This window comes from Leptodactylus fuscus, chromosome 2 (genome assembly GCF_031893055.1).
Source record: "Leptodactylus fuscus isolate aLepFus1 chromosome 2, aLepFus1.hap2, whole genome shotgun sequence".
NCBI classification, from domain to species: domain Eukaryota; kingdom Metazoa; phylum Chordata; class Amphibia; order Anura; family Leptodactylidae; genus Leptodactylus; species Leptodactylus fuscus.
Genome location: NC_134266.1, coordinates 48,146,904 through 48,169,258, shown reverse-complemented (window position 1 = coordinate 48,169,258; position 22,355 = coordinate 48,146,904). Strand labels below are relative to the sequence as shown.

General features: G+C 42.1%; 1 protein-coding gene across 5 annotated transcripts in view; it reads right to left on the bottom strand.

Annotated features, from left to right (window-relative positions):
• Nucleotides 1-1,693: 1,693 nt before the first annotated feature.
• The window catches only part of NCOR1 (nuclear receptor corepressor 1), a 125,774-nt gene continuing 105,112 nt past the window's right edge, over nucleotides 1,694-22,355 (bottom strand). For 2 of the 5 annotated variants that reach the window (XM_075263721.1, XM_075263724.1), the window contains 24 exons: nucleotides 19,868-20,031; nucleotides 18,974-19,094; nucleotides 18,464-18,565; nucleotides 18,284-18,384; nucleotides 16,613-16,784; nucleotides 16,287-16,430; nucleotides 15,712-15,792; nucleotides 15,362-15,609; nucleotides 14,836-15,193; nucleotides 13,882-14,106; nucleotides 13,372-13,581; nucleotides 13,112-13,261; nucleotides 12,791-12,997; nucleotides 10,828-10,990; nucleotides 9,448-9,923; nucleotides 9,230-9,355; nucleotides 8,991-9,124; nucleotides 8,639-8,856; nucleotides 8,316-8,450; nucleotides 7,804-7,946; nucleotides 6,219-6,272; nucleotides 5,531-5,734; nucleotides 4,979-5,161; nucleotides 1,695-2,916 (listed from right to left, as the gene is read on the bottom strand). In XM_075263721.1, the coding sequence (XP_075119822.1) occupies nucleotides 2,729-2,916; nucleotides 4,979-5,161; nucleotides 5,531-5,734; nucleotides 6,219-6,272; nucleotides 7,804-7,946; nucleotides 8,316-8,450; nucleotides 8,639-8,856; nucleotides 8,991-9,124; nucleotides 9,230-9,355; nucleotides 9,448-9,923; nucleotides 10,828-10,990; nucleotides 12,791-12,997; nucleotides 13,112-13,261; nucleotides 13,372-13,581; nucleotides 13,882-14,106; nucleotides 14,836-15,193; nucleotides 15,362-15,609; nucleotides 15,712-15,792; nucleotides 16,287-16,430; nucleotides 16,613-16,784; nucleotides 18,284-18,384; nucleotides 18,464-18,565; nucleotides 18,974-19,094; nucleotides 19,868-20,031 (4,307 nt within the window). In that variant the 3' untranslated portion in view covers nucleotides 1,695-2,728. Of the gene's footprint in view, nucleotides 2,917-4,978; nucleotides 5,162-5,530; nucleotides 5,735-6,218; nucleotides 6,273-7,803; nucleotides 7,947-8,315; nucleotides 8,451-8,638; nucleotides 8,857-8,990; nucleotides 9,125-9,229; nucleotides 9,356-9,447; nucleotides 9,924-10,827; nucleotides 10,991-12,790; nucleotides 12,998-13,111; nucleotides 13,262-13,371; nucleotides 13,582-13,881; nucleotides 14,107-14,835; nucleotides 15,194-15,361; nucleotides 15,610-15,711; nucleotides 15,793-16,286; nucleotides 16,431-16,612; nucleotides 16,785-18,283; nucleotides 18,385-18,463; nucleotides 18,566-18,973; nucleotides 19,095-19,867; nucleotides 20,032-22,355 lie in introns of all 5 variants that reach the window. The other 3 variants (XM_075263723.1, XM_075263726.1, XM_075263725.1) reach the window with 3 other exon arrangements.

The following is a 22,355-nucleotide window of genomic DNA, read 5'->3' as shown; positions in this document are numbered from 1 at the left end:
GGCATGGCTGAAGGCACTGTACAGCTTCTCCCCATATTCTTTTGCATGGGTCATTTATATATTTATAAAGGTTTGTCAGATCCGGGCATTAAAATTGTTATACAGAATCTGATAAATATGGCTTTTTTCCCTCAAGCACTTTATTCACAGGTTATGTGTAATTATAGCTCAGCCCCATTCACTTTAATGAGGCTGAGTGGTTATCGGTTGATCCTCAACATGGCAGAGCATCACAACTCATCCCTTGAATGGCTGGCACAATAGTCATGAATGTGTACCTCCAGTGCAAACGGCTTTTCATAATGGAATAGTACAAGTGAATATAAGAAACTTTGTCATCTATCTTACTATTGAGATCTGTTTCCTTCTCCACTTATTAAGTTGCTCTCCTCCTCCTCATCTTCACTCAGACTGTTTATTTACATAGAGTCCATTGTATCTAGCTCAACACAGAGATGTCTATGGAGAGGGGATGAGGTAGGAGGCTGTTAACAGATCTATTCCCTCATTCTGTGCATGGTCTTACCTTGAAGATCCAGCAGCTGTTATTTGGGTGACTTTTCCAGTAGCCGCCTCCTCCTCTGCATAGTGCAATATGTAAGGACTAATGCAGCTTGATAAATGAAGGAAATAGATTTCTTAATTTATTATAAAATGTTTTTCTTACTACTGTACCATTAAGTTAAAGTTCCTATAGTATCGGAGGTGCACTTTAAACTGTGGTTTAGAAATTTATATTATGCATATCAGAATGTAAATTCGAGTGGATCACTGGAAGAATTACCCACCGAATATTTTTTTTTTTTTCTTTACATAGGGTCAGAAGGTGTTAAAACAAATAAGGCCTGGTTCACATATGCGTTCGGTATTCCGTTCCTGGTGTCCGCCGAATGAAATACAGAACGCATTGACAAGTGGTGAGCAATGAAAGCATACGGACTCCATAGACGATAATGGGGTCCGTGTGTTACCACACGGTGTCCGCACCAGTCATGTGGAGAGAAAAGTAGGACAGTGCGCGCAAAATATATGGACCCCATTATAGTCTATGGGGTTGGGGGGGGGGGGTGTCTGTGTGCTTTCATAAGCTCACCGCTTGTCAATGCATTTGGTATTCCATTCCCCAAGTGGACTCTCCAAATGGAATACTGAACGCAGATGTGAACTAGGCCTCAGCGTTACTCACTTTACCAATCCCCACTGCTGCTGTTCCAATGCTAAACAGGTCCACACCTCTGCCAGCGATTGGCTCAGAGGGCACGTCCTGTATGCACAACAGCAAGGACCTAATAATTGGCAGGGGATCAGTGAGGTGAGTAATGGTTATTTAATTTAAGGCTAGGTTTACACCAGTGCTTGAACTACATATGAGGTTTCCGTCCCTGAGCACGTTTAAAAAAGGTGGAAACCAGGCATTTTTCGGGCGGAGACCAGGCGGACCCTATTATAGTTTATAGGGTCCGCGGGTTTCCACATTTTAAGTGGGTTAGCTTTCCATTTTTTGGGTCCCCATATGGACCCAAAGAACAGAAACCCAGGCGCAGGTGTGAACCTAGCGTAACCCATTCTGACCATTTGCTAAAAATGTTTCAATCCTAAACATTATACCTACTGCCACTTTATACCACTTAGTTGGCCATGTTAAAACAAAACAAACAAGTTAAAGAGAAAAATCTGGTTTGGCGCAAAACATTTTTTTTTTTTTTTTTTTTTTAATTACAGTTCATGTATAGAATTAAATGAAAGCAGTGAGAGGGAAGGAAGGAGGAAAAAAAAATCTCTTCTACTGCACCAATCCGTCAGCCTAGACTGGTGGGGACAACCCGGCCTATACACATAAATCTACTAGTTCCTTGGGAGAATGTGGTTCTACAAAGGATAAAAACAACCTAAAAATTCACAGACACAAATTTGCAATGGTCATTGCTAGTGCAGAAAAGCTTTGCTCATATGGTAGGTGTGAAAAGAAATTGTTGTAAAAAGTTTTTTGTTTTCCTTATTAAACAATGAGGCGACAGCTTAAAAATTTTTGGGGTGCTTCAGAACGACTCAAAAATGGGTTTAAAAAATTGGGTCTTTTTTTTTTTTTTTTTGCCATTTCTTCATCTTTTCTGTTAAATAAAAATTATCACGTTCCTCTGCTACTTGAGATAATACTCTGCGCGATGGCCGTGACCTCTGACAGAGCCCAGTCATTTAAGGTGCAGGACAGGAAATATTATTAGGGCTGGCGATTTACCATTTAGGAAATTTTTATCACGGGGGGAAAAGAAAAAAAAAATTAAAAAAATATATATAAGAGTCCCTCAAGTGATGAGGCGTGGATTAAAACATACATACACCATACTAGAGCAAAGGAAATAATAATAAACCACTGCAAATATTTACAAAAAAAAAATGATTAAAAGACGTTAGGTTTTCTTTACAAATGGTTGGAAATCGGTAGCTGTCCAATCATCCACATTTTTTTTTTTTTTCCTTAAAACTTCTTTACATACTAATGTGGAACATTAGGTCTTTACAAATTACATTCTGCTAATCGCAGGCCTGGCTAAAGCAGGCTGATATCCATTTATATATATATTTTTTACAAGGCTCTAGGATTCCATGTGCAGGACGATGGCCCCGTGCTTCTCAGTCTGTGGCTTTCTTTCGGAAAAGTCTTGAAGCCTGTCAACGCAGACCTTGCCAACAAAAATCCTTATATAGTTCAAAGCTCCAAAACGCTTCAGTCGTCGCTGTCCGACAGGGTTTCATACTGTGATGAGAGGAGGGGTGCTGGTTCACGATCCCATATTCTGCTCTGCTGGTGTGCAGAGCTCTGTGTCATGGAGGAGGGTGCACACGCGATGGAGGATGGAGGAGTACTGTTTAGGATTCCCATAGTTAGCGGGTTGTACGGGAACTGGGTGGACCCTAAAGAAGATATAGAAACCGTTCTGTGAGCTACATACTGACAGAGGCACCATACGGAAAGTTTACACGTTGCAGTCATATTACTTTTTTTTTTTTTTGTTGTTGCTCTAATCTTATACAAACCTGCATCGAACTGTGGCAGAAACAGAATGTGAACTCAAGCTTAAAGGGGTATTTCTATATTTTATCTCATGACATGAAGGCATCAGTTGGATTCAGGAAATAAAGATGTTGCAGTATTGATTTAGCTTTGTGTCCACTTTTACATTTTCTGTACACAATGGTGCCCTGGCTGCCGAGCTGTGCAGACAACTGCAGTTGGAGTAGTCTGTGTGCTGCAGTTCTCTTTAAAACCACATGCCTGGGGTGGCGATGTACAAGAAAAATTAGTTAAGGGACTAAATCAGCATATATCCTCAGGGTCAGCACTGAGGGCTATAGTCTAGTGATACGACATCACTGAATAAGATAGGTATATTAGTTGAATCTTACAGATGCAAATATACTCCTGGCAGGAATAAAATGTTGGTATCTGCGCAGACTTCCTAAAACTCCTAAAAACATGCATGCCATCCTCCAAGCTTCTGCCTGTTAGGAACACAAAACCCACCCACAGGAAGAGATTATTAAATTTCAATAACAGGGAAGCATACAATTCTCCCAGCAGACTGACTTGTGTATGGTGGGTTACAGGGGTGCCAAGGCACAGCAGGCTGATCTTTGGGCCGATATGACAACTCTACTGTAGACTCTTATATTCTCTTGACTATACAAGGACTTATATTCTCATACAGAGACTTATATAGGGACTTGTAGTCTCTTAATTTTGTGAGATAGGGCATAAAACTGAATCTTCACAGAGTAAAAGAAAGGCCTCATGTACACTGAGTGTGCAGGCCAAGTGGGTGTTGATTTTTTTAAAGGAAGGTGCTTGGATCCCATTCAGATGACATCTGACCACGCTATATTGTTTTTTATGATGATTCTGATTTCACTGAGCAGGGTACGACCTAGCCTATAATTATTGGAATGGTACAGAGCAGGGATCACCAAGCTTCGGCACTCCAGCTGCTGTGACACTACAACTCCCTACATGCTCCATTCACTTCCATGGGAGTTCCAATATAAACAGAGCAAGTATGTATGCTGGGAGTTGTAGTTTTACAACAGCTGGTGCGCCAAAGGTTTCCTAACCCTGGTACAGAGCATTGGATGTCCCTTGAATGTCACACTCAAGTCGTGTGCATAAGGCTTAAGCCTAGATTTGTCCATTCTCTGCTTTTATGGAAATAAGTGTAACCAAGATATAGCTGACTGATATGTTTCACATAAGGTGGCAAATTATAAGGGGTTGCCCCAAGATCAAGACACATGGGACAGCCCCTTTAAAAGGAAACCTAATCTGTGTTTTGGGGTCACTCAGCTGCTGCGCTGTTTGCATTCCAAACCTGTATAAATTACAGCTGACTGCTCTCACAACATGGAGAAAACTCACCAGCAGACGTGTCAAGAGGTCTGCGTCTGCAATGATACATGTGCATTGCTTCCAGTTAAGTGGAGGTCGACACAACTTTCTATACGGCGCATTCCCTACACATTGTGCCAATGCAGAGTCCTGGGCTCATCTATCCTTGAGTTATAACTTCATTTTCTATATGTTTCAGATTGTGGCAGCTGTAAGTTATACAGGTTTGGGATCCAAAACCCCAGCTACATACTGGTGGTTTACTGGCCTCAATTCACCTGATCAGTCCCTATTAAGGAATTGGCCTTTATATTTGTCGATAACCTACAACGATCAAACACAAAGTAAAGCAGTAAAGTGAGAACCAGGTTGTAACCAACATAAAACTAACACCATCTTCTGCACAGTGAATGACATAACATAAGTAACTGCCATTGTTTGGAGAATATGACTGTAATTGTACCTTATATTTTACCCACCAAAGTAGTTTTCAGTAAATAAATATGATGGAAAGCAACGTGCTCCCCCAAATTCTCGTAAAACGTAACTATTACACACTATGTGATGGGCTTGAAAAGCTGAGGTGCTTACTCTCACCTGTGGAAGAAGGTCGGTCTTCCCAGGCCCATGCGGGAGGCTGTCTGTAGTCTCCTTCTGAGTGAACTGAGGAGACAGAAGAGGGCCGTTCAGCCCCCAAGTATGCCTGGCTGCCAGAAATGGGAGACTTCATTTTGCGGCTGCCAGATTTGCTTATCAGTTTTTGCTTGATGGTTCCTCCGCCTGTAACATGGAGAACTTTGTATATAAGGTAGTCTGAAAGGGCTGATGGAAGAGAGCATTACTGGTGCAGGCCAACCCTGCAGATCACAGAATTGTGGGCCCTTTCAAAAAAAAAAGTGAATGGAATGACGACCTCCATATTTCACCTGCGGGGGGAACAACAAGGGAAGCTCCCTGGATCCACGGTATAAACGTGCTAGTTGTGCAACGTTTCAATGGCAATGCTTGGTGTTATCAGAATAATGGAAAATAGTGCCCACGGTATAGCTGGTATGCCATATATAATTCACCTAGAGCATATCTATCTGCCATCGTAACCGCTACATTTTCTCAAGAACAGAACATCTAGTGGTGATTTCTAATACCAACCTGAATTTGGAGATGGGTTTGCTTCTTCTCTTCGGGAATCACTGTTTGAAGAACCTGAAGAGTTGCCTTGTGCTACACCCATTAGGACGCTGTGGTCGTCTGACTTGTCATCAAAACTGCCCATTAAAGCTTTACGGATAATGTCCTCGAGACCGAGATTACTGGCCGGATCAGCAAAGGAATGACCCCGGGAACTGATGGTTCCTGAGAACAAGGCAACAAGTATTCAGATAAGTTAATTGTTACGAGGCTGTGCAATCTATTATAACGAAAGCGAGAGTCTATGTGGGCTGGGGCCAATAGTTATATTGAGACACACATAATGGCCATTGACAATAGTATCTTGACGGATGAGGGTCCATCTACAGGCGTCCCACCAATCACTAGAACAGGGATCCTGTGTCATAGGATTGCCAAAGTAGAAGACATGCTACTATATCTGGCAGTTCCATACAGGTGAACAGAGCATCAGTGTGCATTGCTCAACTGCTGCTCCATTCAATCGGGGATGGGCTCATGAGACTCCTGTTTTCGAGGACAGCAGGGGTCCCAGGAGTCAGACCCCCATTAATCAGACAGCTATCAACTATCCCGTGAACAGGGATATGTTGTTAACTTGGGACAACCTCCTGAAAGACTTCACTCTCAACTTGTAAACATCCACCATATTGGATCTAAGAGCTCTTACCCGAGGTAGTGACCGCTGGCAAATTAAAGATCTCAGTTCCTGGTTGAGCGGCAGCTGCAATAGATAAATTCGGCTTTTATTAGTAACTTGCCAATTCTAGTTTAAAGGCAGACAGAAAATTACAGCAAACTCCTCTCTTCTGTATACAAATGAATATATTAAGGCAGGACACTACAATAAAAGCAAGCGGTGCTCAAATCACTGATGGTGAAGAATAGGCAATTGTATGGGTTACATCACCCTGGCAAATAAAAGTCTCTAAATAATATTTTTAGTCATTTTTTGGGAGTGAAAAACTGGTACCTAGGCAATGGCTAAAATACAACTTGGCTAAATACACATCACCACTGGTAAAGTAGAGACACTACAGTGTGCACATACTACTGCAGTGCAGACAATCTGCTATAGTGGCTGCATTACATTTACATCTCAGGACCTTGTAAGCACCTATAGATCAGGCTACAACTGTATGGCTTTAGAAAATTTGCCCGCAACTACAAGTTAACACTGTTATTGACACAAGCAGAGTCTCGGCCATGTACTTAATGGATTCCTGTGGGATCTGCTTTTTTCCTTCACCTCAATGGATGAATCAGGTCCACAAAAGCACCAGATAGTTCAATCCGTGAAAAAAAAAAAAAACGGTTGTATTTTGTCAAAAACAGCACATGGCCAAGAAAGTCAGTCCTCTGAACAGGCACTAAGGTCAAACATTGCTAGGCCCTTCTTCACCTCAAGCACCTTCTGTGGCTTACTTGCCACCCCAAGGGTATCTTGTTATCCTTTCCTTGACAACCATTAAGTTTTTTCAAAGCAGGTACTCCATCAGGGCCTACTATAGGATAAGTCATCAATATAAGATAGGTGAAGGTCTGATAAAACTGCCCAAAGACGGGCCATCAATATTTGAGAAAAAAAACCCTTTAATGATTTAGAAAATTAGTTTACACTGAACCACCTGTTAAGAATAGTGTTGAGTGAATAGTATTTGAATCCTAGTCTCGAATACCTCGCTCCCATAGGAATGCATTGAAGCCGGCCTGCGCTTAACCCCCTTGCCATCGGCTGCTCCCATGCATTCCTATGGGAGCGGAGGTATTCGAATCTAGGATTCGAATACTATTTGCTCAACACTAGTTAAGAATATCAAGCTACATTATGTACAGTAAAATGTCTCTGAAAAGATGACCTTTGAGAAAACCACCCTGGCCTAGAACAGGTTCTCTTCAGACAAAATTTCAATTTCCCTATCCTCTCTGTATACGTGATGTTTCTGTGAGAGGACTGACCCCTGACAAGACCAATTTTCACTGCAATGTTGGGTGCTCATCTAAGGGTATTAGTAAGTGTTTTCACCCAAGCCATGGCATGCACATAATTTTGTTTGAGAATGGTTAAAATAGAGAATAAAATATGGATGTATCATAAAGAGGGGTTTTATTCATGGAAAATGAAGACTGCTCAGAATTCAGAAAAAATATTAATATTAATTGTCATTGTATGCTATGGCGTATAGTAGATTTCACTGATGGCCTCCCAATTACAGTTAGATGGTGAAAGAAGAGTAGACTTCTGTCCCACTTACCCATGTCAGATTCACCGCCACCAGAGGAGTTTAACTTACGAAAAATCTCTTGTTTCTTGAACATCACCATAGGGGAGGTATTTTCCAACTTTGTAAAAAAGGAGGGGAGATAATTCATATTTCCTGGTGAACGGGAATCATTCCTAAGGAAAAAAGTGAGAGGACACAACAAAAGCATAAGTCAGATGTCGTGGAGAATTTCCACTATAGATCTTGCTAGATAATTCTTGCACAGCGAATGGGCTGCATGCAGGTTTTGATTTTACAGCTATACATTGAGGGGCTAGAAACCACAAGAAGATCCATGGCATTTCCACAAGAGAATAAGCTTGCTGTGTATTTGGAAATCTTAGTTTGCAAAACCCCATTCACATTTGTTGTAACATAATCTGCAGCAAAACTAACATGTCTGAATTTACCCTAAAGAATATGATCTACAAGGAGAATTCTATCAAGTCGAAGAGGTGGATGAAGATGACTTATTAGAAATATACCCCATGTTAACATCATACCTTTGTTCAGCAGGCTCTGGTCTCTGTGGCAGCAGCATCATGTTATCCTGTTTTGCATGCATGATCGGGGCCTGCGGAGGTGATATCGGCTCATATGGCTCATTGATGTGCATCCTATCTGGTGACTTTCCAGGCCTGTTGTAAGCATAGAGCATAGACAATGAGAACTGCAGATTAGAATATATGCAATTTTCTCCGCAAAAACCTGCTGTGTTCCAGACTACCATGTAAATTCATGATGCTGATCTTGAATGATTTAGTATGATATGGTCTACTAAGTCTGCACTTGTAGCCCACCATAAACTCCCAGTGCTTCTATTTACCTTCCTCTGGGCTTGTCAGGTACGTTTTCAGGTGACACCCTAGAAGCTGGCCGCTGGTGGTGCATAGGCTGTGGCTGGGATTCAGGACTGAACCTGTTGGAGGGCTTCGATCGGACGGGTGCAGATGACGGGGCAGTGCTCTGGAATGTGGATGTAGGGGGCTGCTGAGACGCCTGGCTGGTAGACTGGTTTCTAGCAAAGTCTTGTGTTATAATGTGCTGAAGAAAAGAAAAAGGATAAACAGGTTAAAAACTGGACACGGCTATTGAAAGGGGTGCTTTATTTTTATGGACTAAAGGATTAATCCATTGATTATTTTAGATTATATCTTTTTGCCCATCACAAAACTTACACATATGTGATCGGCTAGCGTGATCAGTCTATGGGTCTGCGGCACAGACGTGGGTGCTTGCTGTTGGGGGGAGGGAGACTCTTGCTGTTGTCGGTAGCGACTCGCTTGTCCTTCATACTGTCGGCTACTTTCAGCTGAATCAGGGAAGGAAAAAAATAATAAAAAATTAATCAAATCTTAACATTTTAGTATTTTTTTTTTTAAAATGTTGCCTCTATATAAATCACTGGAACACTTACCTTCTGCTTGGCTTTGTTTTGGGACTTCCTGGGGGTAGGTTTCTTTTTCCTGCACCTGTACTGGAGAGCTTGCTGGACTTATGACTTCAATTGTGTCCCTGGGAGGCTCATAGCGATGGGAAGACACTGAAAACAATCACAGCAAAATCTGTCACAAACTCTGTCAGGGATTACTTACATAACAAAGAAAGCCAAAATAGGCCAAAGTATAGACTTACTGCTACTGGAGGAATCTGAGCTCTGTGAACTCCGCTCACGGCCATCTTTATCAGAAGCAATCTGCTGCGTTATGATGACATCGATGAAGTTTGCTGCCGTGATTGTCGTCTTTCCTCGCGTTCGTAACTCCTCCATGTATCGGGATTTGGAGTGTGCAGTTTTATCTTTTCCTGCTTCAGAATATACAGCTGGAGCTGGCTGGCTCTGGGATTTGCTACTTGAGAAACTTGATGACGTGTATGGACTCTGTACTAATCTACGCTCAGACTCCATCTGCTGTTGCTCTAGTGCTGCCCGTCTAGCTATGTTCTCCTCTGATCGTGAAGACTCATGCTTGCTTTCCTTTGGCTTGCTAACTTCCATCTGTGGTGCAGAGGCCGCAGCATCAACCAGGGCAGCTAATGCATCAGCAGCGGTGCTGTATCGGGTGGCAGGAATTCCCTGGGTGATGGAGGGACCTCCGGGATTGAGTGGCCTGGTGGAATACAAGAAAAACAAGTCAAGACAACTCTGAAAGAAATTAAAAGCATGTTCTAAGCTCTGCCCTGAAAACCTCTATAGTCTATATGTATCAGTGACTAATTCTAAAACTGCCCATACACTTTAGAGTATAGACAAAATGCTCACTCAGTTCACAACTAATCCTTCCAACCGCCAGATACACATATGCTCAGCTCAGCCAAGGGTACACATGTTCTCAATACGGAGAGGGGAATAAGCAGTGGCTTGTCTCTCTTAAGAGCAAAATGTTCAGGTATGTTGAAATCTAACAAGTATTTTTGTCCGGAGAAGAGTACGTATATCCCAAAATATGTCAGATATGCGGTCCAATATTAGCCTAAAGTGCATGGCCAACTTTAAAGAGGACCTTTCATCAGATCGGGCACATGCAGTTTTATATACTGCTGGAAAGCTGACAGTGCGCTGAATTCAGCGCACTATCGGCTTTCCCGATCTGTGCCCGGTGTAAAGCGCTATCGGTCCCGGGACCCTTCTGCCCAGCAGCGCCTATCGTGCTGTACAGTGTGAGCGGGGAGGAATGCCTCCTTCCTCTGCTTACAGTGCTCGTCCATAGACAAGTATTATCAGGAGCGGGAGGGGGGAGTTCCTCCCCGCTCACACAGTACAGCGCGATAGGCGCAGCTGGGCAGAAGGGCGTCCCTGGCTAAGTGTCAGAAACGCCCTTCTGACTGTAAAGCCCTACGGTACCGGGACCGATAGCACTTTACACAGGGCACAGATCGGGAAAGCCGATAGTGCGCTGAATTCAGCGCACTGTCAGCTTTCCAGCAGTATATAGAACTGCATGTGCCCAATCTGATGAAAGGTCCTCTTTAATTTGCTTTAAAGCAACAATAAGACATCAGAAAAATACTTACATGATTCTCAGCTGGGCAGGGTCTAAAGGTGTAATAACACTTTTCCCATTAGCTCCATGTAATATACTTGGTCTTTGTTGTATCAAGTTCTCCTGGGAACGGACTGACGGTGAGGGGGAACGAACATAACCATGACTACCCGGCCTACCGGGCTGTTCTGTGACTGCAGGAGAGAATGTATTCCTTAGTTAAGCAAACACTGAAGATCCATAATCAACACGTATATGTGTGTATGTATTCACGCACGCACACACACAGGTCAGTATGCAAGACCTAATTGTTTGCTTCTCTTCACACAAGATAAACTGTTACCTAGTGGCTTTGGAACCCAGTCAGGACCTACGACTTAGTAAGTTAAATAACACCAGCTAGACATTACACCTCTGACACCCCTACCACATATTTGCGGCCATCACAATATCTGTAACACCACTGGGTCAAAAATAAGAGGTTAGAGTGTGTGTGTCAGTGGTGAAATGCTGTCACTAGCACAAGCCTCACACCTTTCTCTACTGACAAAGGCTCACACTATATTTTGGGCATAATCCTCCTCGGCTGTGATCTTTATCCTGCAGTCGGCTAAGAAAAGGAGCCTCTCTGCACTCGCTCACGTAAAAGGCATTTTCACACGGCAGAATTTCTGTCAATATTCTGCATCAGTATTTGTAAGCCAAAACCTGAATCAAGGACACAAATCTTTCCATTATACTCTTTTGTTGTTTTTGTGCCACTCCTGGTTTCGGTTTACAAGTACAAAATACTGCAGTGTGAAAGTTGCCAAAGAATGCTCTGAAAGCCTCTTGTAGTAAACCTCTACAGCCTTGTAAAGCACAAAAGCTCAATTGACTCCATGAAATAACACAAGATCCCTGCCTGACTGCAATAACTTCACCTGAGCGGGGGCATTTATCTCTCTTGTTGATAAACAGCAAAAAATCTGCAGTGCTTTACAGGTCATTGCTGCCTATCCCCAATACGATTCACAATCTAAATTCCCCATCAGTAGGTTTTTGGAATGTGGAAGGAAACCTACAAAAACACAGGGAGAACATACAACATCCACTTTCTAACAACTGCGTTTTCACTGTATGTGTGTTTCTATCCTTGATGTAATTACATCACCCATTTTTTATGACATAGTCCTGCTGTGACAGACTGCTGCACCTAACAAGTAATATTCTGAGCTTTGCCCTGAGGCTCCTCCATGCATAACAGGGAACACTTTCTTTTTAAAGTGCCCTTCTTTCTGAGAACAAATCCACACAACTAAAATGGAGAGATGACCACAAAATGATTACTTTGCTGGGAACGTATACAGTAAGGAAGTATAAGACCCCATTCACACGACCGTGCATCTGATGTGGGGCAAGTTTGCAGTAGAATGCAATTGGATGACACATCGGAGTAACATCTGAGCGTCATCTGTGATGCACTTACCTCTATTGGGGCTTCCAATCCGTTTTAATGAAGCAAAGCAGGATAGGACCTGTTCTACTTCATCAGAACGGAAGAAACGATCAGATCACTCCTCAAATGGCCCCACTGATCCAGAGAACAAGGGGTATTCTAACCACTGTTGTCAATGCAGCCGCTGCCATCTCTGACGCTCCCATTCAAGTGAATAGGAGTAAGGGTGCGTCCGTAATCTACTAGTTGTGTGGCCGTTTTCAGGGCTGCTGCATTCACAAAGGCGGTAATACCTAGTTTTCAGGATCAGCCTGGCACTCTGCGTTCAGACTCCCACCACTCATTCCTATGGATATGGGATAAATCTTTCCTGGCATAACCCCTTTAAAATGAAGACACTATAATTCTAATATTGGGGGGAAAAAAACAACTTTATAGCCTCCTTATGTCCGACTTGATATGTAGTATCCGTTAATATGGGTACCATATCATATCATATCATCATATCATTTCTAATACTTAGATATACAATGCTGTAACGGGAAGTATCACTTACTAGGCCGCAGATAATGTTCACTTTGCGCAGAAGCTGCTGCTGCAGCGGCGGCGGCAGCGACCGCAATTCTCTCTCGCTCCCTTTCCCGGTCTCGCTCTCTTTCTCGCTCCCTATCACGCTGCTCTTTTTCTCGCTCACGCTCTCTTTCCCGTTCCCTCTCACGCTCAGCGTTGGCAGAGGACGCAGCTGCTAAAGGTGAAGGGTGACCTGGAAAACACATAATTTTAGACACTAGAAAATACATGGTGTGTAAGTGGAGAGACCGTGGTCAGGCACAAAATTATGAAACATAGATATAAATAGTTTAACTAGCCAACAAACCTGGAGACATGGAAGCTGGGTTATATGGTCTTGGGGGAAAAGCTAGTTGTGTCCCTGGTATGTAAGTAATTCTGTCCATTGGTGGTGTACTAGTTCCTCCAGGATGAGGGACCAGGATAGTAGGTGGCATGTTGGTTAAGTCTATAATCCCTGTTGGAAGCAAGATCACATTTAGTGACAGATTCCCAAGATTGCGAGCATATAAAATACATAGGGAGAAAAAACACTGCCAATGACATGCTATGCAATGCTAGGCCTACCTCGTGCTCCAGGATATGGAATAGCTAACCCTTGTTCTCTTGGAGAAAGTCCACGACCAACATCTGGTCTTAAATTAACTTGCATCTGCTGGGAAGTGATGTAGTCATTTAGGATGGTCTGTCGCGTGTTCTCCATTGCATAGAGTTGGTACTGACTCGGATAACCAGGGGTTGGAGACAACTGTCTTTGAAACAAGTAAGCTGCAGCAGCTGTTAAAGAGAAATATGGCAAACGCACAGCATTAAAAATCTTCACTAAAATTGGCCATAAATACTCTAGTATGTCAGATTTTTGTAAGCAATAACTCTCTGCACATAAGCGTGCCACATTTACAGCTGGAAGTGATATCATTTAAAGGGGTATTCCGAGACTCTATTACTTGATGGTACTGATGATCCGTCCTATGGAAAACCCATTTGAATGAATGAAAGGTAGACAATTTTTACATTCCTCAACCATCCTTTTGTTAAAATATTTGCTTTCCAGAAACTAGACTGTCAATTACATACCAGGATCTAAAGCTCTGTGGAACTGGATAGGATCAAGATGAGGAGGCAGATGAGCTCTGTAGACTTCACCAGGGCCAGGACCACGCAAGTGAGGGTCAAAGGGACTGTGAGCAGCAGATGGGTCTACACCAGGGACGGGCGACTTCACAACAATATTTTCTCTTTGCGTAGGGGTTAATGTGCTCTTTCTCTCATGACTGGAAGACTTCCCGGGAGTAAGTCCACCTAAAACACAAATTACAGTAAGAATAGTGGCCATCATTTTTATAAGAGCCTATCATTTTTCATGACCCCCAAAAAGGGGTGTCTGCATGTGTTTTGTGTGCTGGACCCTTGCAGGTCTAATACTAAATGAATTAAGATAATCTAAAGGTATGGTCACACGGAGGAATAGATCGTGGAAACCTTTTCCACCGCGTGAACATTCCACGCCGCGATGTAGCATCGACATTCTGTTGCGGCATCCTGCTCCTGAGTAGGCCCGAATGAATGGACCTACACTGAAGTGTGTCTCGAGCCGCGGAATCTGCGGCAAGAAAGGGCATGTCACTTCTTTTCTCCACTACTAGCTAGCAGAAAAAAGAAGCAAGTGGCTCCCATTGAAGTCAATGCGACCTGTTTTTTGGTAGAGGATTTTGAAGTGGGTTCCGCGTCAAAATCCGCTGCCAAAAAACTCAGTGTGAACAAACCCTAAGACTGCCAGAGGGTTGTTTTTTTTTAAACTGAGCCTGTAAACAATCTACATTCAATTTACAACCCCCTGGTATTAGTATCAATGGGCAGACTTCCATCACTAAGCAATTGACTGCATTACCTGCCATAGGCGATCATCTCCTGCCATGGGCTTTCACTAACTGCCTACAATATTGTATCAGATATGTATCAACTAAGATAAGATAATAAATGCAATGTCACTGACACAAAGTTGCGACAAACTGCTAAAATCATTCTTGCCTTCTGATGAACGGGCCATCGGTGAATTTCTGGACATGGGACTGGGATAGTTCACTGGTGTCCTCCGAGCATTGGCATCATCATAAATCCCAGGGCTCAACTGAGACTTCGAGGCTTCATGGAGAGTTGATCGGAGAACTGAAGTACCAGAACTGACTACAGATGTGTGACGTGGCCGGATTGCATCTGAGGCTTTGGGGTCTTCATATTTTGCTCGCTCTACCACTTTTAGATTTTCTGGCATCATTTCCATCTGTGGAACCCCACGGGGTAGCTTACTTGGACCCATGATCAAAGAGTTTACATTATGTTTAATAGCCGACTGACCAGATGCACCTTCATGTTTTATAGGTGTGCCCTGATGGAGTTAGACCACAAAATAAAATATTGAAAACTGTATACGTACAAAAGTAAACTCTTAAAAGCAGACCTAAAGACGGAGTCACACAGTTTACCATCCGCATCAGGTTTGACACATCACACAAATCCATAAAATCACCCTAATACAAATAAGCATGAAACATACCTGGGATATAGAACCTTCTATTATTGTCCTAGAACTCTCTGGGGTCTTGCGACTTTCTTGACCAAGGAGGTCCTGTCTGGGGATTTCATGAATGGAGCGCCCCATTTCTTTGATTGTAGTAACACCATCATAGGGCTTTCCCTTAGTGATGGCTCCTTCAAATGACCTTATTGGTGGACTTTCACGTTTTATCTGCTTGGCATACTTCAACCCTTCTTCAAACTTCTCAGTCGCTGCCCTTGGGGTACCTAGTAGCAGATTTTACAGAGATTATATCCAAAGCAAACAGCTCAATGTAACATACCACAGCCAAACCCCAAATATTCTCTAGTTGTTCATATGGCAATCACCTTGCATGATGGAGCCGGACATCACTTGTCTTTCCTTAAGATCTGAATGAGAGCCTTTAGGAAGAGTACGACATATTAACCCTGCAAACAAAAAGCAAGAGATAGTTAGAACTTATACAGTAGAATAAAATGCTCAGGTTTGCACTATATACCAGTCCTACAGAAAGGTCCTCTTCTGGGGTTGAAATAGTGATTACCTATCCTTAGGAGAAGTGACCAATATCAATTCAGTATAGATTTGACATCCCCACCAATCAGCTGTTTGATGAGACGGCAGCATTCACATGAATTTGTACAGCAGCTGTTTTTCATATACTGCAGCTCAGTCCCATTCATTTGAATGGGACTGAGCTGCAGGTCAGGTCAACGATAGAAATGACAGAGGTCCATTACTGCTTCTAACAGTTGACTGGTGAAGATCCCTGCCAATCTAAGGATGATGACCTAAGGAAAGTTCATGCTTATTTTACTGCCAGAAATCCCCTTTAAATTAAAAATTTCAACTAAATATTATAATGTTTTATTAAATTATCTACATTCATTATATGGATAGTGATGATAACAATGGTGGTTACCTTCCATTGGTGCTGATACAGCTGATTCTCTCACTGACAAGTTCTGTTTTATATTTCCTTCCATAGCATCATAGGTTCTCTTCAGGGTCACTTCTGGAGCACTTCTGGGACTCCGAGTACCATCCCGCAAATTCTTACTGGCAGCTGAAATGAAAAGGCATATATCACACAGCTCTGTGCAGGAAGGGGGAATAGATGGGACATATATTGCCAATAGTGAATGTGATGCTGGATTAGTGGTGCCATCAATAGAGGTGTTATCCTCTACAGACTGTGTTAAAAGGCTTCTAGCATTTCAGTATAATAATCTTTTACAATATACTTACAATCATAGGATACTATGTGTCCAATCTTTCCCTCATAAATGACGTGGCCTTTAGTAGCGGACTCCTCCCTACATTTCTCTGGACTGCTGATATCCTCTGTGGCCAGACGTGTAATTGTGGTCTTCAGTAAAACGTCAGCCGCAATACCAGATTGTGACAGTGCTGGAGTACCCTGAAACCACAGGACACAGGATTCACATACACATAGTACAGGTCAATGACACAGATAGAGTTTTACATACACATTTAGATTATGTCATGGTTTCACAAACAGGAATACTCCTATTAAAGGAGTTTTGTAGGACTTAAATATGGATGACTTCTTTATAGGATATGGAATCAATATCAGAACAGTGGGGGTCTGTCTTCTGGCATTTCCACTGAACAATTTCCCTGCCTGTTCATTACTGGGCACAGCTACATACAACCTGCATCGACTGTGCCCAGTACTAAACATAGCTCAGTGTGTATTCACTGTAGTGCGACAAAGCGGCAGCACCATGCACAGCTACTACAAAACGCACAATTTGTCGCCTGGTAAATAACGTAGAGGCCATAGTGCATTAAATATAACGAGCCCCTTCATTATAGTGAAGGACAGTGCCAAAGCAGAAACACCAATTAGTTAAAAATACAAAATTTTTATTGAAAAATAATAAAAATGAATAAACATGATACAAAAACACGCAAAAGAGGGAGAACCAATCCTACCACAATGCATTATACGTGGAAGGATATAAGATGTGAATAAAAATTGCTATAGTCAATGATCACATGAGTAACTAATAAATCAAAGAAATTTCCGGCACTCAATGGGTATGCTTCCAAAGGTGAAAATTTATTTTAACAAAAAACGTTTCGGTCTAGAAGACCTTCGTCAGTTTGTCGGTAGGAGATATGAGTAGTAGGAAGCCAAATGTGGTAATGTGGGAAATCCAGAAAATGAAGATCTTCATTTTCTGGATTTCCCACATTACCACATTTGGCTTCCTACTACTCATATCTCCTACCGACAAACTGACGAAGGTCTTTTAGACCGAAACGTTTTTTGTTAAAATAAATTTTCACCTTTGGAAGCATACCCATTGAGTGCCGGAAATTTCTTTGGTTATACTAATATGGCGGTGAGAGGCCATTTCCGAGCACCAGCATAACACCGAGTGACGGTTCATTATTTGTAGTAACTAATAAATCATGCCAAAACACAGTGTGCATATCTCAAATAAAAAAAAAAGTGTATGGACCAAAATATGGTCTTATAAATTACAGGAGATATAGCAACTGTGTCAAAAAGAATCTCCTAACGTGTCACCCATGAAAAAGGGGTGCATAAGTTTAACCTACATGAAACATAATTAATCAATAGACCTTACTATGTAGAATCGTGCCTCGACACACAGCTTAGTCAGGGGCCTTAATTATAATTATGAGCCTTTTGTAGGTTTTTGGATGTCATCATGTTTATTCATTTTTATTATTTTATTTTTAATTCATTGGTGTTTCTGCTTTGGCATGGTTTTTCATCCTTTTTTGAATACACCATACTCTTAGTTGACCCATCTTGTATATGTATACACCTTCATTATAGTGCAGCTAGCGGCAAATTCCTGGATGTCCAAAGTTTAGGAAAATGGTTGCAAAATATTCAGGATGGAGAGAAGTTCTATATACCTGAGTGATAGACCCCCGTAAAGAGGGAATTGCTTCTAAGGGAACTTTGGTGGCTGGAGTGCCTCGGGTGATGCTCCCTTCCTGAAGTGCCGCCATAGTACCTGTAATAAGGATGACAATAAGGTAAACCCAGTCCAATTCACCTATCTAATAACAGCAAACAAGTGTATTTCTGCATACCTCTGACAACACCTTCGTGCTGAGCCCTCACGAGGAGTCCTTCTGGCTGTGAGCTCTGGCCACGGGGTGAGAATTCCTCTTGTTTGATATAGGTAACAGAACCTAAAACACACACAGGAAAGGTGAGCTGTGCAGAACATGAATAGATACAAATCCTTGTAATAGAACTACTTTCATTATAAATCGCCGTCAGACTCTGACCATCGGGTCTGAATATTTTGTCAGCCATATACAGCAAGAAGAAATCTTGTCTAGATAGCCTGCTGCACATTTTAATACAGTTCAAAAGAAAATACTCCAATATATACCCATCAAACTGACATTGGGATATCATTTCAGTGCATCACTTATATGGGGCAATGGGATCCAAATCACTGAAGCTGCATACACCGATATAAAATGTACACTTAAATATACACTACAAAGTGTCAAAACCTGGTATGGGACAACTCATCTGTACACTAAATCACAAATCATTGTAAAAATTAAAATTTCACATAATAAACTTACCAGCTTTTGAGGAATCCTGTTGCCTTGGTAAGCCCAGAGAAATGGAGCCCACAGAAGGCTTGACTTGATCTTGGCTATAGGGCTGCTGGCTGAGAGATGTTAAATATGTCCCAGGCGTTCCCTAAGGGAACAATGATAAAATGCTGTCATTCCAGTCTTTGTAACGTCCTTCCATTAAGACATCATAAAATGTATTTAAAACACTATTAAAAGGGGCTTATCTGCTTTCAACAATTGAAATATCAGATCTACGGGGGTCCAACAGCTGGGACCCCCCAGATCCTTGCTACCATACACTTCAATTGGAAGGCACTGCAGTACTTATACTCAACATTACAGTATGACAGCTCTTGCCACACTGCCTTGGCACCAGAGATCTGCAGGGGTCCCAGGTGTTGGACCCCGCAGATCTAGTACTGATACCCTATCCTAAGGTCATAATGACAGATCTTCTGTCACAGCCTATCAATTTATCATCATGACAAATCTTCTAATCTACTTTGACAAAGCACTGGAGGTAAAATGTCAGCAAAGTCAGACACATCCTAAAATTATTCAAGGGTTAAAGAGGACCTTTCATGTCCTCCTGCACATGCGGTTTTATACACCACTAGATAGCTGACTAGCTAGTGTGCCGTCGGGAAAATGTTACAGCTTTGAATGACGTGCCAGAGGGGTGAATGCCCTCGATCGGTGTGGGCACTGATCGCGGGCATTAACGCTAGGTATCTGCTGTATAAAACAGCAGACACCTAGCGGCTATGGCAGCTGTCCAGGCTCCCGAGCAGTGGCCATGTTTAACCACCTGATATCCGCCATACTAGTATGGCAGATGTCGGGAAGGGGCTAAATAATGTACAAAGAAAAGCTATATTCATTCTGTATTTAACCAACCTGTGATATAGAGCCCCCCATTATGAAAGAAGGTTTGTCAGAAGTAGTTACTGAAGTTTTGGACGAGGGGATGAGTGGAGGTGGTGGACGGGTTGGACGTGTCACAGGTAGTCTGGTTCCTTCAGCTAAGGAGGTTATTACTTGATGTGGAGCCGGTTGCAATACTATATAAAAAAAAAAAAAAAAAAAAAAAAAAAGATAAATAAAAGAAATGCAAAACTCATTGTAAGTCAATATACACAATAAAATGCATTGCCGTTAGCCCCACAAAGTGGTTTATAATGTTGGTTATCCTGCAATGGTGCATGGAAGGCTTATCCTACAATTCATTATAATCTATTCAGCTTGAAAGAGATATTCCCATCAAGCACACAGCTGTTATATGCAATGGGCTGGTATTGCTTTAACCTGAATACATTAGGGAAAAAACACACTTTTAATTAACATTGTCTCTGTATTGTTCGGGTTTGTCAGGTGATACAAACAAGGGAGAGGTGGTCCAAACAAACAGCAGTTACACCTCATTGACTATAATGGGGTACGTTGTTTCTAATCTGAAAATGCCACAGAAGACTTTCTCCTCTGCTGATTTTTAGCAGACTCTGTAACAGAGTCTCCAATTGATACATTGGCGCAGATGTGAACATAGCCTTAGATAAACATTATTGTGACCCCCAAACCCCCACCCAGTTTGCTGATGTCTAAGGAAAGCAGGTTCAGGTATGTTATATTTAAACACTAGCTTTTACCCGCGACTTCGTCTGCGGTGATTGGAGAATTGGGCGGACACAGACGTGTGAAACTGTAAAAGTGCTTTAAAAAGTTTGGTGGGCTAGCAAATGTGATGTGATGTGTTATATTGTGTATCTAGTGATACAGACAATGTGATGCGTTGTATTGTGTATATCGTGATACAGACAATGTGATGTGTTGTATTGTGTATGTCGTGATACAGACAATGTGATGTGTTGTATTGTGTATGTCGTGATACAGACAGTGTGATGTGTTGTATTGTGTATGTCGTGATACAGACAGTGTGATGTGTTGTATTGTGTATGTCGTGATACAGACAATGTGATGTGTTGTATTGTGTATGTCGTGATACAGACAATGTGATGTGTTGTATTGTGTATGTCGTGATACAGACAGTGTGATGTGTTGTATTGTGTATGTCGTGATACAGACAATGTGATGTGTTGTATTGTGTATGTCGTGATACAGACAATGTGATGTGTTGTATTGTGTATGTCGTGATACAGACAATGTGATGTGTTGTATTGTGTCAATGTGATGTGTTGTATTGTGTATGTCGTGATACAGACAATGTGATGTGTTGTATTGTGTAAGACAATGTGATGTGTTGTATTGTGTATGTAGTGGTACAGACAATGTGATGTGTTGTATTGTGTATGTCGTGATACAGACAGTGTGATGTGTTGTATTGTGTATGTCGTGATACAGACAATGTGATGTGTTGTATTGTGAATGTCGTGATACAGACAATGTGATGTGTTGTATTGTGTATGTCGTGATACAGACAATGTGATGTGTTGTATTGTGTCAATGTGATGTGTTGTATTGTGTATGTCGTGATACAGACAATGTGATGTGTTGTATTGTGTCAGACAATGTGATGTGTTGTATTGTGTATGTAGTGGTACAGACAATGTGATGTGTTGTATTGTGTCAGACAATGTGATGTGTTGTATTGTGTATGTAGTGATACAGACAATGTGATGTGTTATATAGTGGAAAGCTATATGTAAATGTGAGTGAGTAGAGTGAGGGCTACTCCTGAGGTGACAGTAAGGAGTGTGCAGGCAGGTTGAGGCAGGAAATGCCAGGCAGTGTGTGTGAGTCTATAGCTGGGGCTAGGAGTCCTGCTTTTGTGAGTCTCCTGCTAGGAAGCCATGTTGTTTAGTTGCACCAAAAGTAGCCTGTGACTCAATCCTAAGGGAAAACTATGTTTGTGGAAAATTGCACGCAAATCCGTCCAGGCGTTTTAGCGTGATTGAGGAACAAACATCCAAACTCACAAACATCCAAACACACAAACTTTCACACTTATAATATTAGTAGGATGTATGAACCTCGGCTCCTTAAGGAGTTAAACCACTATCAGAGAGGGCTGGCAGCAACTAATTCCCCCCTCCTGTCAGAAGGAACAGCTGTTGGCTGACAGGTATCTGAAGTGTATTGCCAGCACAAAACAAATGTAAAGGAATACAGAAGAAATGCCTGCATTTCCCTCTACGCTATTACTAGAACACCACTGTCACTTGCATTACCTCCCTCTCACCAGCAGGTGTCATTGCACAGCCTGAATTTTCAGGATCCAGTGACTAACACTGCTCCTAACCAACTCTGTGTCACCCATTTCTTGGCACACAAAAAAGCATTATACATACTGGAGTCTGACATCAGGTACAGTTAGTGAACGTTCAAGTGTATGGACAGCAGTCAGGAGGTCACAGGCTTAAAAATACGG